Source organism: Palaemon carinicauda, chromosome 7 (genome assembly GCF_036898095.1).
Source record: "Palaemon carinicauda isolate YSFRI2023 chromosome 7, ASM3689809v2, whole genome shotgun sequence".
In the NCBI taxonomy this organism is placed as follows: Eukaryota; Metazoa; Arthropoda; class Malacostraca; order Decapoda; family Palaemonidae; genus Palaemon; species Palaemon carinicauda.
Genome location: NC_090731.1, coordinates 3,609,401 through 3,626,204, shown reverse-complemented (window position 1 = coordinate 3,626,204; position 16,804 = coordinate 3,609,401). Strand labels below are relative to the sequence as shown.

The 16,804-nt window shown below is 42.0% G+C and overlaps 1 protein-coding gene across 3 annotated transcripts in view; it reads right to left on the bottom strand.

The window, feature by feature from the left end:
* Positions 1 to 10,889: 10,889 nt before the first annotated feature.
* LOC137643452 (opsin, ultraviolet-sensitive-like) overlaps positions 10,890 to 16,804 on the bottom strand; it is a 14,574-nt gene continuing 8,659 nt past the window's right edge. For all 3 annotated transcript variants that reach the window (XM_068376232.1, XM_068376233.1, XM_068376234.1), the window contains exons 4-9: positions 16,311 to 16,523; positions 15,332 to 15,465; positions 14,834 to 15,006; positions 14,206 to 14,375; positions 12,084 to 12,185; positions 10,890 to 11,870 (exon numbers count right to left, since the gene is read on the bottom strand). In XM_068376232.1, the coding sequence (XP_068232333.1) occupies positions 11,774 to 11,870; positions 12,084 to 12,185; positions 14,206 to 14,375; positions 14,834 to 15,006; positions 15,332 to 15,465; positions 16,311 to 16,523 (889 nt within the window). In that variant the 3' untranslated portion in view covers positions 10,890 to 11,773. The remainder of the gene's footprint in view (positions 11,871 to 12,083; positions 12,186 to 14,205; positions 14,376 to 14,833; positions 15,007 to 15,331; positions 15,466 to 16,310; positions 16,524 to 16,804) is intronic.

The window sequence follows — 16,804 nt, the reverse complement described above, 5'->3', positions numbered from 1 at the left end:
GAGGTTGATGGGCGATGTGGTCAGAGGCGGTTTGAGGCAGAATGGAATCCTGTAACCGTACCTCAGCCAACTGACAGACTGTGCGTCTGCACCTCTCTTCTCCCAGGCTTGCCAGAAGATCTTGAGCCTGGCTCCTACTGTTGTCTGGAGAATCTGAGAGTCAGTGCTTTCCCTTAGATGTCCTGGGTCCTTTCTTAGACTTGCCCCTGTGAGAGTCTGGACGGGAGCTTCCTCGGCTGGGGGCTCTACCACGAAAGGGCGGTATGAACCTAGTGGCCGGGGTATCAGCCACTGGAGAGCGATAAGTCTTGGGGACAGAGGTGGTAACCCTAGACTTACGAGCCGATGAAGCTACAAGATCGTGCGTGTCCTTCTGTATCAGGGCAGCCGACAAGTCCTTAACTAGCTCCTCGGGAAAGAGGAACTTTGAGAGTGGAGCAAAAAGGAGCTGTGACCGCTGGCACGGTGTAATGCTGGCTGAGAGGAAGGTACACAGTTGTTCCCTTTTCTTCAACACCCCTGATACAAATAACGACGCTAGCTCACCCGATCCATCCCTGATAGCCTTATCCATGCAGGACATAATTAACATGGCAGAGTCTTTGTCCGCAGGAGATGTTTTCTTGCTGAGGGCTCCCAGGCACCAGTCGAGAAAGTTGAACATTTCGAAAGCTCTGAACAACCCTTTCAGAAGATGATCCAGGTCTGAGAAGGTCCAACAAACCTTCGAGCGTCTCATCGCAGTCCTCCTAGGCGAGTCCACCAGACTTGAGAAGTCAGCCTGGGCAGAGGCAGGAACTCCCAAGCCTGGTGCTTCCCCTGTGGCATACCAAACGCAACCTTTCGATGCGAGCTTCGTTGGAGGGAACATGAAGGAAGTCTTGCCCAGGTGTTGTTTAGACTGAAGCCACTCCCCTAAGGTCCTTAAGGCCCTCTTGGAGGATCTAGCTAGGACAAGCTTAGTATAGCTCGACTTAGCTTGTTGCACGCCTAGCGAAAACTCAGATGGAGGAGAGCGGGGAACAGCAGAGACGAAGTGGTCAGGGTAAAGCTCCCTGAGTAGAGCCAAGACCTTTCTAAAATCAACAGACAATGGAGAAAGCTTAGAATCCTCCACGTCTGATGAGGGATCAAGATGTGCCTCCTCATCATCCGACACTTCATCAGCAGAAGGTAGCGAAGCAAAAGGACCAGAATGCTGAACCGCAGAGTCAGAACGGGTAGGAACAACAACAGAGGTTTCCTCAACTTGAGGGAAAACCTGAGGTTCAGACTGCATAGGCTGAACAACAGTCGGAGCAGAAGGCAGGTGCAAGGGTGAAGGAGGTTGACTCCTAGCAAGAGTTGCACCAAAGGATTGCACCGGCTGAGCGGAGGACGGAGGCGGAGTAGTCCGTTCCTGTTCTTGAGAGATGAGTGGAGCATGAGAAGGTTGAGGCTGCGCAGAACAAGGTAAAGTTCTAGCAAGCTGAGGCTCCTGAGGCGCAAGTGCATGGTGTAAATGAGCTTGCCTAGATGAGGGTTGAACTCGGTGCAGCGCTGGTTCAGACAGACTCACGGAGGGGAGAGGTTGTTGTACCCCAACCGAGAGTTGCACCACTGGTGGAGCAGCAAGGGGAGGAGGAGGAAGAGTGTAACTCTCCTGATCCCAAAGCAAAGGTTGCCTTAAAGAAGGCTGAGGTTGAACAACACTGTGAACAGCAAACTCCGAAAGTGGTTCAACATCGTACGCCTGGCAGATGGTGCTGCGACCAGGCGGAGCAGGTGCAGGCTGGGAGAGCACAGGCGGAGCAGGTGCAGGCTGGGCGAGCACAGGTGCAGCGAGAACAGGTGGAGGGAGTGCAGGAGGTGCAACACTCTCAGCCCGACACTCACGCATCAAGTCCGAAAGCTGAACTTGCATGGACTGAAGCAGGGTCCACTTGGGGTCGGCAGAAACGATAACAGACTGAGGTAAAGTCACAGTCGGGGTCTGAATAGGCAGAACCTTACTCCTCTTGGGCGGAGTACAGTCGACCGATGACAGAGGCGAGTCGGAGCTGAGCCAATGACTGCAACCTGGCTGAGCACTCGCTGACTGAACTCTACGTTTAAGCGGTCTCGAGACCTGAGACCAACGTTTCTTCCCTGCATGAAGATCAGCGGACGAGAAGACGGGCTCAATCGTCTGCAGGTGGGAGTGACGGTCTAAGGAAGACACGCCCGCAACCACCGAGGATAATTCTGTGCGCCTAACAAGGCCTGCCGAACCCTTAAGCCCTTCGACATTGCTTCTCCCCTGGGCATGGGAGCTTGCAAGAGGTCCCGGACTGGGAGGACGACTGGCTCGCACAGAAAAATCCTCACGCACCACACTGGCACCACTAGCACTTGGCACTGCACAGACACTAGCACTCGTCACAGCACTGGCACTATTTCCACCCACTGCACTCTTGACCTTCAGTTCTTTAACCTCGGCCATCAGAGACTTATGGTCACTTACCACTGATTCTACTTTATCTCCTAAAGCCTGAATAGCACGCAAAACAGTTGACATATCAGGCGGAGGGCACACAGTAGGTTCGGGGGTAGCCACTACAGGGGTAGGAAAAGGTAGGGGATCATGAGGTGAGGAAAACATAGAAGAGTGAGAAGAACTTCTCCTAGCTCTAGTTCTCTCTAACTTGGATGAATATTTTAAAAGACGTACAAAATCCAATTCCGAAAGTCCGGCGCACTCCTCACACCGATTTTCTAATAGACAGGGCCTGTCCCTACAGTCAGAACAAGCGGTGTGAGGATCTACCGAGACCTTCGGAATACGCCTATTGCAAGACCTACATCGTCTATGGGAGGGAGCTTGCGAAACGTCAGACATCTTGTTTCAAAGAGTAAGTCAAAGGGTGATCCAAAAACAAGCAAAAATTCATTAACCGTTAATCAGAGTTTATATAAAAGCTAACTAGCTAATATAAAAAGGATTCCAGTATGCGACAGCCGTTAATCTAAGAGAATACTTCACCAAATATCCATGAATAAACTCGAAGACCATGAGCGTATCCCAGAACGTCTAGCCGGAAGCACGACAGAGGAATAATTGAGGAGGTGTCAACAACAAATGATTGAGTACCTGGCCACAGGTGGCGCTGGTAAGTACACCCCCTTCTAGTATTGTGATAGCTGGCGTATCCCTCCATAGAATTCTGTCGGGCAACGGAGTTGACAGCTACATGATTATCGGGTAAGTTTAATATTGAAAATTAGTTTTTATATTTGCCTTTTCAATATTCTTTTGACCTAATTGTTGAGTGGGATGGTGGACCTCAAATTGTATTTTTGATTGATTCAAGTTTTCTGATGGTTCATCTTTTTCAGATAAAATATTGTACCTATTTGTAATAATTATTTTTGCATTTATCGTTGGAGGGGAGAGGGATGTTGGTCCCTCTTTTTCGATTGAAAGATGGAGAGCTATTAGGATTATGTACCTCCATTATGACAGGTGCATCCAATAGCTCTCTAGCATAGGATTTTCCCTTAAATCTGGCAATGATGCTGCCTGAGATAAAAGCATTGGGCTGTTCATCCAAAGTGTGGCAGATTTAGAGGAAGGATGTGATGCCCTTTTTGACGAGAGGCACCGAATCTAAATTACGAGGCATGGTAATAGCCTTAAGGGGTGATTCACCAATAGGATGTTTTAAATTACCTGGTCTAGGTGGAGTTGCAATTCTTTCTGGATGTCTTGTATCCTTAGATTTTAAGACATTGGTGTAACTTTAGGTTAAAAGTCGCCTAGCATATCCCTCACTGATATGCTCTGCATCTCACTTCTGAACAGCTACTTCTTCTATTTCATACTGAGGACATTTCTTATAAATGGCTTTGTGATTTTGGTTATAATTAGGGGACTTTGTAATAGAAGTGCAGGGTCCATGCTCAGGATCAGAACAATTGCTACAAATCTCTTCATTTTTGCGTACGCAAGATGGCTATCCAAAATTGAAGCAGTTATAGCGCTGTAAAATTGTCTGTTTATAAGGGAAAACTGGAATTCTCATATTTTCAATATATACATGAGAGGGTACACCATGGTATTCAAATGTTAAAATGATCATAAAGTTCTGGGAATCTTATGAACCTTTCATATTTCTCTAGGGCACATACATACATCTACCAAGGCACTTCCCCCAACTTTGGGGGGTAGCCGACATAAAACAAATGAAACAAAAAAGGGGACGTCTCCTCTCTACGTTCCTCCCAGCCTGACAAGGGACTCAACCGAGTTCGGCTAGTACTGCTAAGGTGGCACAGCCCATCCTCCCACAGTCAATATGTTAAAGTTTCTAGGAGCAGTATTGCATAGTGCTTCGGTAATCCTGCTATTATCAATTTTAATTTTTGAGATTGCACATACTGTTTTAAAATCCTCCTCCTGATTATCAAATCAGATTCATGCTTCCCATTTTCCATCTTCCCTGAAATTCATCGTTATTTCAGTAATCTTATCATAAGGCTTAAGTCATCCATAATGTTCCATAATGACAAGTTATTGACAAATCCCATATATGAATGACTTAATTTCTTCACATTACCATCATACTTCCAAACAGTGGAGGAGTAGTCATTTTTTGTTTCTAAGTCAGCAACAGAATTTTTCCCTAATAGAACTTCCAGAGGTCGTTAAGTGTCGAGAGGGGGCGAGAAGGTCAGCATATCTAGGGGAGGGTGGGTTTTTCATTAGAAGGATCCATTTCCAAGAGTTTAATTTGTTGTTGGTTGGTTTACCTGCTTGAAAATATTAAGAAAGTATCATACGTTGGTGAGGAAATTTGCATCCTCCACCATCAGGACAGCAAGAAAGAGTATACTTCCCAGATGGTCCACTCCATACCTTACTTGTGGGATAATTAATGACCCTGTGGGGGCCAGGGCCAGGACCCTTTGCATGGCGGTCATGGCCCTAGTCCTGGATACCCCGGCAGCCCCAGTAGTTGGGACAGGAGTGTATGGCGCTGTACACTTTCTGTTCCCAAGTTGATAGAGGAGCTTCAGCACCCTGCATCACCCTTCCTTCCAGGACGGTGGACTCCTGCACCAACCTAATCTTTCGAGATCTCGTTCTAATTGGTTGAAAGGATGGCACCACTAAATAATGTTATTGCATGCTTGGGTGCAATGGAAGAAATGGAGTTGGGGTGGATCTGTGCATTGCACTACGGCTCTGTCTGCTGCGATTTGTGCCATGGTTTCTCCTGTTTTGGTTGGCCTTCATCAGCCCCCAATTATATACCGGGTTCTGTCCTTGCGTGGAAAACGCGTACAAGTAGAATCTCCGGAGCATCCTGAGACATGCTCGGTCCTGGCCGAGTGCAAGGGTACAGGGGGTCTGGGTGTCCTGAAGACACCTGACCTTGGTTTGGTGGCTATGGAGGCAGATTACCCCTAGTCGGAGAGTTTGTTTGTAAAGGTCCTTGCTCTCATCCCTGAGTGCAATGGGCTGGGGGAGGCAGCCTTGGTATCTCCTTCGAAGAGAATCTTGGTCCTTGATCGGCATTTCAGTGGTCCTCAAGGCTCGAGGACCTCTCTGGATTTGCCGTGGTTGGATCTTGTTAATTTGGCCCTGGATCGAGTTGATGATCAGATTGGTGGATCTGAGAACTCGCTAGAGTCCAGTCAGTCAAATAAGATCCTGCTCCCAAACTCTCCAGGATGCATAGGTTCTAGATAGCCAGAGAAAGCTGCTTTAGCCCCTCTGCAGGTAAACACGTTGTTTGTGCTCAGTTAAGGGGTGGCCTCTCATTAGAACCACTTAACTCGGAAGGCATGTCCTTCCTGGCTTGAGTCAGCAGCAATGGAGTTGATTGTCTTGGCCTCCTCCCTCCATACTGTTTCCTGGTTAGACCAGTAGTCAGGAGCTATAAACCCCAGAGTCTTTGAAGAATTGGGTGCGACCAAGCTTGCGGAATCACGATCGAAGAAGGGCTCTGCGCCCACTATTAAGACCCAAATTGGCACCACCCGCAACCTCTTCCCAGAAATAGCCTATTCTTGCACAGCCTTTTTGAACACCCCAACCTGGGTGTTTCAGGATGGGGACCAGTGAGGAGAGGGAAATACTGAGAGTACAGTATAGGAATGTCTGTCTCACCAGTTGAAACTTGGGGCCAAGCCTCGAGTAGTGAATGTTTTTCAGGATGGCTTCTTATTACCTTTTTAAAACCATCGTCCCACCCTATCTCTTGATATCATTTGAGGTTAGCTTCCAAGCTTCTGATGGAGAAGTCGACTGGGGGCTGGAGAGTGGTCATCAACTTCTCTCTTCTGAACAAATTTGTTTGTCAAATGAAATTCAGGATGGAAACAATACTGGCTTTGCTGTCTTCTGTCAGAGAGAGAGACACGTGGTTTTAAGTGCCTGTTCATCAGTCTTCTCGAAGTACATCCCGTTTAAGACGCTGTGCTTTGGACTGTGTACGGCTCCGCAGATATTCACCATGGTAGTCGATTGGGCCCAATATGTTGGGATACATCTATTGATGTGACCTGACGATTGGTTGATCCTAGCCTCCTCAGAGATGCAGTTGCTATAGGATCGAGATTGGATTCTTGTATTGTGCCAGATCTGGAGAGTGCGGTAAACTGAGGAAAGTCAAATCTCATACCTAGGCAGAGATTGAAGTACTTGGGATTGCTGATAAATATGGCAGCAGCGAGTCTTTCCCATAGAGACAATCGCATCAGCAGACTCAAGGAGGTTGTACAACGGTTCCTGTTCATGAAAGAGATACCAGCTTGGCGCTGGCAGTTTTCCTGGCCACCTTTCCTCAGAGAAGCTCATTCTTCACCGGTGTCTCCACTAGATATCCCTTCAGTGGTGTCTCACTGGTCAGCCAATAGGGATGCCCCGTTCCCTCCTGTTCCAGTGGGGCATGAGGTTTGGGCCTGCCTGTCCTGGTGGCTTGATGAGGAAACCCTCACCAGGTGAGTCCCATTTGACTTTCAGCCTAAGGACATGAGTTCCAAAACTCAAGTGTGTCCTTAGTCTGGTTGGAAAAGGCCACTTCAAACCGAAGTCTGGGGCTCTGAGACTGCGGGAAGATATCACCAATGCCACACCATCTATTGGTAGTTTGCGCTAAGGGAGGCTCATCTAAACCTTGTTAGTGACTGATTAGGCTCGTGATGTTAATGAAGTGAGAGGCTTCCGAGCTCAATACTGAGGCCTTAAGGGGAGGTACATCAGCAGAGCTTGCACTCAAGGGCATCAAGAGGTTTTCTGAGGAATCATCAATAGTGATGACATCCTGGTGAGAATGTTGTCTTCACAAAGCTCTTTACTTTTCCTCCAATGTCCTTCCTTTCCCTAGAGTAATAATGGGAAGATAAGGCAGAGAAGGAATAGGAGGAATCTAGTTCCCTCCTATCGTAAGAGCGTTCATCTCTATATCCTGATTGGGAAGCAGGAGTTCAAGTCACTTTTGGAACTCGTTTTACGAGAAGAGAGAGAGAGTTCTCGGTACTCTGCCATCTTGAAGGCCTACAACGAGGGGCAAGTTTGCCGATCCGTTCTTCTACATCCAATGGGAGAGAGATCCTTGGGAAGGGGGGGAAGCTTTCTGCACTCCTTATCTGCTTTCTGTACCTGTAAAGAATTTTCTGAAAAAGAACAGTATTCCTAAGAAAGCTTATCCTCATAATCATGATCGTCAGACTGAGTGAAAGAATGGGGTCTACCTACATGATTAGTGGGTTTGCCTCTAGTGTAATGCACAGGGTTCTTATTTGTGTAGGGTGAGGTTCTATCACATTGGTTCCTGGTGGATAGTTTACAAAACTGGCGGAATTTTGGATTTATGAGGATATGGTTTACTACGCCCTATAACATCAGATGGACATACTGTACCGTACTTGTTTATTATCATTCGAAAACATAAGTAGAACCTGACACTATTCCCTGAGACTAGAGGCTTGCGAAAAATAACCTTGCAAGGGTATGTCACACTAGCCTGTTGTGCAAGTGTTTTGAAGAGCTCTCCATTCCGTAGGGAAAACAAGCCAGAGAAAGTAACACTGAAGAATTACATTTCACGAAACTCGACATCTAACGAGACTCATTGTGCCCCTGGGCCCAATGATGGCATGCAGCAGCCGCTAGCGTTCAGCAGTACTGTATACCATATTTCTGGTAATAACCCTGAGGTCTTGTCTTGGTAAGCGAGCAAGTGCAACCAAAGGAGTTCGTTCCAGCCTTTAATGGGGTGTTAGCGAACACCTGTAGCTGTGTAAACCTCCTCCAGGAGGGGAGTTTCCTATGAAGAAGCATAGTCTCTCATCTAAGGATTTGTCGGCCCAGAATGCCACGAACAGGTTTGTCTAGGCTTGCCATCAAACGCCGGCAAGCACCTGCAAACGCTAGGTAGCATTAGTATCAGCAAGCGCTGGTAAGTACAGTATTATTGAACGCTACGCTGCTGGGCGTTAACTAATTCTGGCAGTTGCTAGAGAGCGTTAACGAATGCTGGTAGTTGCTAGCCAGCATTAGCGAGAGCTGGTGAACGCTGTCAAGGAGATATTTGACCCTTACATGTAAGGATGGGTACAGGTAATGTGAGTAAGTGCATGCTACCAAAGTAGGGTCTCGCAAACTCGCAATGGGTACTAAGGCGAGCAACCTCAGTTGCTTGCAGACCTTCATCAGGCAGAAGAGCTTGCCCACCCACCTTGCTAGAGCTGAGTGGGTGGGTGCGCAACACTACATATGACTTCTCTGTAAATCTAAGGTCTCTGCAAAGTACTCATGCTCATCCTACACTCCACAAGGGGTTGGTGAGTAACCTTATATTATCCCCTCGGAAGGGAATTAAAAAGTTGCGCTGAACTTGAAGAACAGCCGTTTCTCCCTCATAAGAGATTGAAACCATGAGGCTCAGGTCCCGAAGGGCTCGGCCTCACAAAGATCCATAAGCTTTGTTGTGCCAAAGAGAAGTCTAGGGTCACCATCTGAAAGAAAAAAGAAATTCTTAAACTTTTAGGGCAGTTGCTTTTAATCATCAACCGGTGATAAGGTTTTGATGGGAGGACAAGACTATGTTTTTACCAAGTCGAAATAAAAAGTGATGATTGTTTACTAGAGCTTGTGAGAGCGGGATGAGTGGTTTCAGCTATCGGCGAAATAATACTCCTACGTAAAGAGCGTAAGATTTGTATATAAGTGCCGGAACAAATTTCTAATCAAGTTAATGGTGGTAACTGACCAAGTGTCTTTAGTAGGTAACACTTCAATCCACTTGGAATGAGCATCAGTTAATACAAGAAAATATGTACCCATCACTGAACCTGCATAATCGGCATGTACCTGCCTACCATCAGCAATTATCATTAGCTTGAAAAAAATAGTTTTACCCTACCACATAGGTAGAAAATTTTTCACTCTCATCATCCGAACCAACATTAACAATAAGTGCCATATTGTACTTACTTTTAAAAACAATAAAGTCTTAAGCATTATATATGGATTCCGCAATAAATCTTTCAAACCAAAACACCTGGTTCCTACTTGGGTAAACCCCATTATCGTAGGATATATTAGAGTATATACTATTAACTATTTACTTTTGGCGGAAATAAATGATATTTTCGAAGAAAACCGAGTGGTAGTTTTTCTTTATAAAAATCCACTTCTTTATTAGTAAAGCTTTTCACGTTTTGTTTTACAATATCAATAAACAAGGCTAAGCTACATAAGATTCCACATAGGTTAGGTAAACTAAACTGCTGCTAATGCCAACACAATAATAAAATGCGTTTGATATTTAGTACTCTCTATCAATAACGCATAACATACGCTAACCATTTAGGAAGCCCAATTAGAATGAGCCACAGCCTGAATAATATCTTACTCCAAACAACTTATCAAATGCGGCCTAAACCTTAGCACGTATGGCATAGGGAACATTACGAACCTTAAAATATTGGTAATTTTGTATATTATTCCATGGTAGTGTAACCTAGGGAAAAAACTACTGTTTCTTACAGAAAAAAATTACGATCTCTACAAAAATGACACTCGTTTCCGTAAAATATTTATCTGATACAGAAATCTCCAAGTCAAAAGACACTTGTATGTCTTTTATAAGTCCAAAGTTCCTCTTTAAACACATCCGGAAACTTTGGACACCAATGTTATTTGTCAGAGCAAGGAGTGAAGTATCAGCTAATAAATCACGCTCTAATTATGTCAAATAGATTAAGAAAAAACATAGGATAGTCTCACGGCTTACCTGTATCTTACAGCAACACTTGTTACACACTATATTAAGCGTTCCCGATTGCAATAGCGACTACAAAATTTACGTCAAAACTACAACTTCAAAAGTCAAAACACTGGACCGGTTCCTCGTTGCTCTCTCCACAACACAATGATTGTGGGCACACTACTAGAAGCGTAACTTTCTGCTTAAGTGCAAAGCCCTGCAATTTGCTTTAAAAGATTATTGTAATTAATTTCCTCCTACAAAGATATGCTATCTTTTACTTCTAACTTCCAGAGCATATCTAACATATCGGTCAACATCTTTAGTTGATGTTTCTAACTTCCCAAATTCTATACCCTTGTTTCTCAATTTGCTTGATTATTTATAGCTAAACATATGTTCGGTTGTATTATATGCCAAACTGCATAAAACAAAAAGCCTATCCTTTTCATTCCTGTTTTAATAGGTTTATTTTAATTCTAGCATATTCAATCTAGTTTTCATAACTATTAGGCCTACTGCTCCTTAAGTAATCTCTTTTGCCATTCCTGGTTACATTTACAAACCTCAGTTTAGTAATTTCTGCTATCTTTTCATATATCTTTATATATTTGTTTACGCTGATTAGGGTTTTCTGATAATAAAACAAACATCTGATGCTGGGACTGATTTATTGTATTCTGTAATAAATTATCTACGCTAGAAGGGTAAGAATTTGAAATGGCGTTTCCAAGAACAATATATCAGAAAGAACTTTGCAATTCACACAAAATAAATAAAGTGAGTATCTCGATTAGCCGTGCATAAACCATGAAAATGAATTAATGTTGTTATACCAAGATCGAATTTTAAAAAAAAGCTGCCTTCTTTGTGAGGGATTAGGCCTATCCCACACATTCTAATCACTATCTTCAATATGGCTTCTCCAAACCTTATCTGAGTCAGCATTTAACATCAGTCATTATTATTAATACAAAATATAACCATAGGTATAACCATATTTAAAATGCTAAAATTAAATTAGCATAAAATATTGTAGTATCGAATAATTAAATGGAATAATTGTTCTGACTAAGTATCCGTTTTAAGGCTTTTATCTTTTTCGACGATAGACCTAAACGTTTTAAAATACTTGCAGCCATTAGCGTATGACCAATTTCTTAAAAACGAAAAAAAAAAACAATAAAAAAATTTATTCATTTTGTCATGGTAATGATATTGTATCTAGAATTCATGCAAAATGTAAATATATTAATTATAACAACTGCAAAAGAAAAGAAATAAATTTTGGAGGGATATATTACACCAATATAGTGTAATAATAATCCATAACAATTAGTCCAAATGAGATTCCATTACAGCTTTTAATAACAAAATGTTGTTTGCTGGTATATATAGGCTACTTGTTTCCTTTTTATTTTATTTTTATTTTTCTGTGCTGGATCTAAAATCTGGATATTATTTCAGTTTGTTGTTACAATGCTTGAAGGTTGTACTGTAAACTTAAATAAGCTTTTCTTGTCCGCCATTCTTCTTCTTTAGGCTTTTTCTTTGCTGTCAATGCTCTGAGACGCATTGTCAGAAGGTTTCTCCTCGTGAATACAGAACCAAGGCAGCTTCTTCTGTAGTTCTAGCCTAATATCATACAAGTAAATAAAGTATTCATAAGTGAATAGACATATATAGGCCTATCAAATAATAGGTAATTCTACTTATAGGTAAAAAAATCTACTCAACATATGTCACAGCTAACGGAAACTACTTGGCAAAAATTAATGTATAAATAAACTGATAAGCAAATGAATATATAAACAAATAACTGATAATAGAAAAAAAGAGATTTTTTACCTGTATCTTGGATGATTTATAGCATATATCCAAGGATCAATGCACGCAACCATCTTGCAGTTGAGAGCAGGTAACATCGACGCAAGTGGTGTCAAAACAGACCTGTTGAATTAATGAAGAAATATTCTTGGCCAATCACACATATTTTCGTTTATATATTGATGTTTTAATTACCTATTTTTTATATCAGCATCCCATTTATTCACTTGCGAAGATCGTTGCGTAATCCGTTTTCTATTGGTTTATCCGTAACTTATCTATTTCACGTAATTATCTCGGTAATTTTTTTCTTCATGTTATCACACCATTTTCATTTTCTTGGCCATTTTTTTTACTCAAAAGACCGCATTTTCTAATAAAACATACCTAAGATTGTTTAAACTGAAAGTTCCTCTAGTTTTGATATACAAAGGACGCTTTGATTTTTAATAATTCACAACGTTAGGGGATTCTAAAGTTCTCAGGATCCTTGCCATTACATTTGCTTGAGTCCATTAAAACTAGTTTTTAATTATATATTCTTTTAAAACCTCCAATTCTTTAGAACGATACTGCCTTTGTACTTTCATATGATCGTGTAATCTTTTTTACATATAGTAAACTTTCCAGTCAATGTTGTCAATTTTCATTTCGTAAAACATGCTTACAAATTCCTTTTTTATCTTACCGTAATACGTTTTCTGTCTATAAGAAATTAGGCTCTGTCTTTCTAAACATAAGGGCAGTACTTTGTAAACCAAATCAGTTCAATGATATATCTATGCATCTAATGTATGAAGCGATTCAAGGGAATGTAATGGTTCTATTTTAGTTTTAGACTCATTAATACATAAAAAACATTTGGAAATACAAAACTATTAATCTTAAGTTTTACAGGATAGCAAGTATCGATTGATATTATGTTTAAATCCTAAAATCAGGCCACGGAAGATCTTTTCACGGAACCGAAGAACTATTTCAGCACAGCAGTTTGAAGGGCATTAGTTTTTAAGTATGACATTATTAAACACTCGAATCTCTATGTATTTATCCACCTCTAAGATCCCCATAAACTATCACACGTACTCACACGGAAAAATACACTAACACCATTTGTCCACAGAAAACAAACCTTCAGACTTTACTCAATTCTAGTTGATCTTAATGCCAATTGCTAATTCATTGCTAGTATAAACAATATCTAAGGTTACTATCACAGCTCTCTGATATAGATCCAGGTCAATTGAAGCCTTTAAGTGACCAGGTGACCTGAAGGACTCCAAGTTACCTGAAGCCCTGAAGTGACCAGGTGACCTAAAGGACTCCAACTTACCTGAAGCCTTTAAGTGACCAGGTGACCTAAAGGACTCCAACTTACCTGAAGCCTTGAAGTGACCAGGTGACCTGAAGGACTCCAACTTACCTGGAGCTCTGAAGTGACCAGGTGACCTGAAGGACTCCAACTTACCTGGAGCCTTGAAGTAATCAGGTGACCTGAAGGACTCCAACTTACCTGAAGCCTTGAAGTAATCAGGTGACTTGAAGAACTCCAACTTATCTGAAGCCTTAAAGTAACCAGGTGACCTGAAGGACTCCAACTTACCTGAAGCCTTGAAGCGACCAGGTGACCTAAAGGACTCCAACTTACCTGAAACCTTGAAGTGACCAGGTGACCTGAGGGACTCCAACTTACCTGAAGCCTTGAAGTGACCAGGTGACCCGAAGGACTCCAACTTACCTGAAGCCTTGAAGTGACCAGATGACCTGAAGGACTCCAACTTACCTAAAGCCTTGAAGTAATCAGGTGACTTGAAGAACTCCAACTTATTTGAAGCCTTGAAGTGACCAGGTGACCCGAGGGACTCCAACTTACCTGAAGCCTTGAAGTGACCAGGTGACCTAAAGGGCCCCATCTTACCTGAAGCCTTGAAGTGACCAGGTGACCTGAAGAACTCTAACTTATCTGAAGCCTTGAAGTGACCAGGTGACCTGAAGGACTCCAACTTACCTGAAGCCTTGAAGTGACCAGGTGACTTGAAGAACTCCAACTTATCTGAAGCCTTTGATTGACCAGGTGATCTAAAGGACTCTATCTTGCCTGAAACCTTTAATTGAGCAGGTGACCTTAAGGTTTCCAACTTACCTGTCTCCAAAGGCTCCAGTGAGCGCCACAACAGCATAAGGTGTCCAGGATACCAAAAACATGAAAAAGAGTCCCATGCACACTTTGGCAATTCTGATCTCCGCTGATTTCTCTTGGTCTTCTTTTGAGTTTGCTGGTGACCTGATGCTTTCCACGTTCATTTTCTTAGCCTGGAAAATGTAATAGGTAAATTAGAGTCAATTGGCTTTCGCTTCTATTAATATTGTTATCATTATCATCCAAAAAGTACATTCATTCATTGGGAGTTAGCTTAGAAATACAATCAAGATACATTGTTAAAAATTTGCCGTAAAAAAAACGGTAAAATTCCTGGAATAATATTGACAGGCATTTACCGTTTTAAAAACGGATATATTGACGTTAAGGAGTGATATTACGGTCACCAACCCATAAAAGATAATAACAAGTAAGGTAAAATTACGGTCGCCTGTATTTCTGAAAAATACAGCTAAGCAACGTATATTTTTACGAAGAATTTCCGATTAAAATTACGTTTTTAATTAACAGTGTAGGGTTTAAGAACTCTTGAAATAAAGAATGAAAAGGAGACACTTCCAAAACACTGGTTGATTTCACGAATGAATAAATCTAAATAGATAAATGATACCTGTATGCCCATAGCCTTCTCATGAGCTCTAACATGACTGAAAATTTTCCCGTAGAAGTAAATGATCAGGAAACCAGGCACCAAATATGCGAAGAAGAAGTTACAAGCCACGAAACTCCTCGTGCTCTCGTCTTGTGTGAGATAGTCCATAGAGCAGGTGGTCAGATATCCCTCTGGAGGAAAAAAAGATGTTTTTTTTATTGTTTATAAAGTCGTTACGCCTTTCTCAGCTTGAATTAATGAATGGAATTATACATCAGTATCTTTTCAGGAAATATAACACATTTTCATTAAGAGAGTTTCCTTGTAAACAATTTAGAATGTAAATGTTATTGAACTTTTTTTTCATGAAAATCACTAAAATAAGAATTGATTAGTATCTACTTACTTCCTGGATAACAATTGAAATACGCATTTTAAACTCGATGGCTAGGCTAAAATTTACGAGAAAAGTAGGCTACACTTTTATCTGGAGTATAAAAACTTTAAAGTAGTTACCTGGGGCATATTTCCCCCAAATATGCAAAACAGGAAGAATACTCCACGGCGTGGCGTATAACCAGATTCCAATGATTGCCAAGAAGGCCACACCTCGGCTGATCTTCGGCTCAAAAGGTTTGGCAATGGTTTTGCAAGGTTTGACATCAGTCAGATGATATGACAGTTTGCAATTTTACATACATACATATACCAAGGCCCTTCCCCCAATTTTGGAGGGTAGCCGACATCAACAAAGAAACAAAAACAAAAAGGGGACCTCTACTCTCTACGTTCCTCCCAGCCTAACAAGGGACTCAACCGAGTTCAGCTGGTACTGCTAGGGTGTCACAGCCCACCCTCCCACATTATCCACCACAAATGAAGCATCGCAACTAAATCTATAGTAGCAATTCTATTCACGAGTCAGAATAGAGGGGAGAATGTTCATATGAAATTAGGTTTTAAAGAATGGCCGAAAGGACTGAGTGAAATTAGAAGAACTGGGGAATCCAATATGGAGTTAAAAGAGGGATATATATTTTTCTTCAGAGGTCATGAAAGCAAGAAAGAAAATGGAGTGGGTATTCTTAATAAAAATCATTGCAGATAAAATAGAAGAATCTTTTACTAGTAGTAATAGAATTGAAAGAGTAACTCCTTAGTACAGCATAGTAACATAGAATTATTAGAGCACAACCTAAAGCAGGTTTGTAAAAAAATAGACATTTTAGAAATTACTTACTTAATTTTGTATTTTTTAAAGACATTTTGAAAATGCACTGTTAAAAAATTGCCGCAAAAAATTATAAAAATCCTGGAATAAATGTTGCCAGGTTTTTATCGTTTTAAAAACGGATATATTGACGTAAAGGATAATAACATAGTAGGGTAAAATTACGGTCGCCTGTATTTTACTGAAATACGGCTGACAGCAGTATAGTTTTACGGAGAATTTCGTATCAAAATTACGGCTCTTTTCAACAGTGTGACTTACTTGTATCTATCATACGCAATTGCAGTGTTGGTCATGGCGCTTCCTATGCCAGAATAAGAACCAACCAGGCCGTAGATTTCACAGCCAAGCGTACCAAAAACAGGTCCCTCGTTGAAGGCATTGAAGATGAAAATTGGCGCCTTCAGCATCATTATCAAATCCAGGAAGGCCAGATTAACGACGAACATATTCGACGGAGTTTGAAGACTTTTGGCGCTGGAAGAGAAAACCCGCAGAGGCAGGAAATTAGATTATTGTTATTGTTGTTGTTTAAAGGTTTAAAGGTCGCTCATGAATGGCAGAGGCAAGGGACAGTGACATTGCCCTAGCGATTAGGACAATGCCCTAGAGACTGACTATATATTATATCATCAGCGCACAAGCCTCCTCTCCACCCAAGCTAGGACCAGGAAGGGCCAGGCAGTGGCTGCTGATGACTCAACAGATAGACCTATAGGCTCCCCCAAACCCCCCAACCTTAGCTCACAAGGATGGTA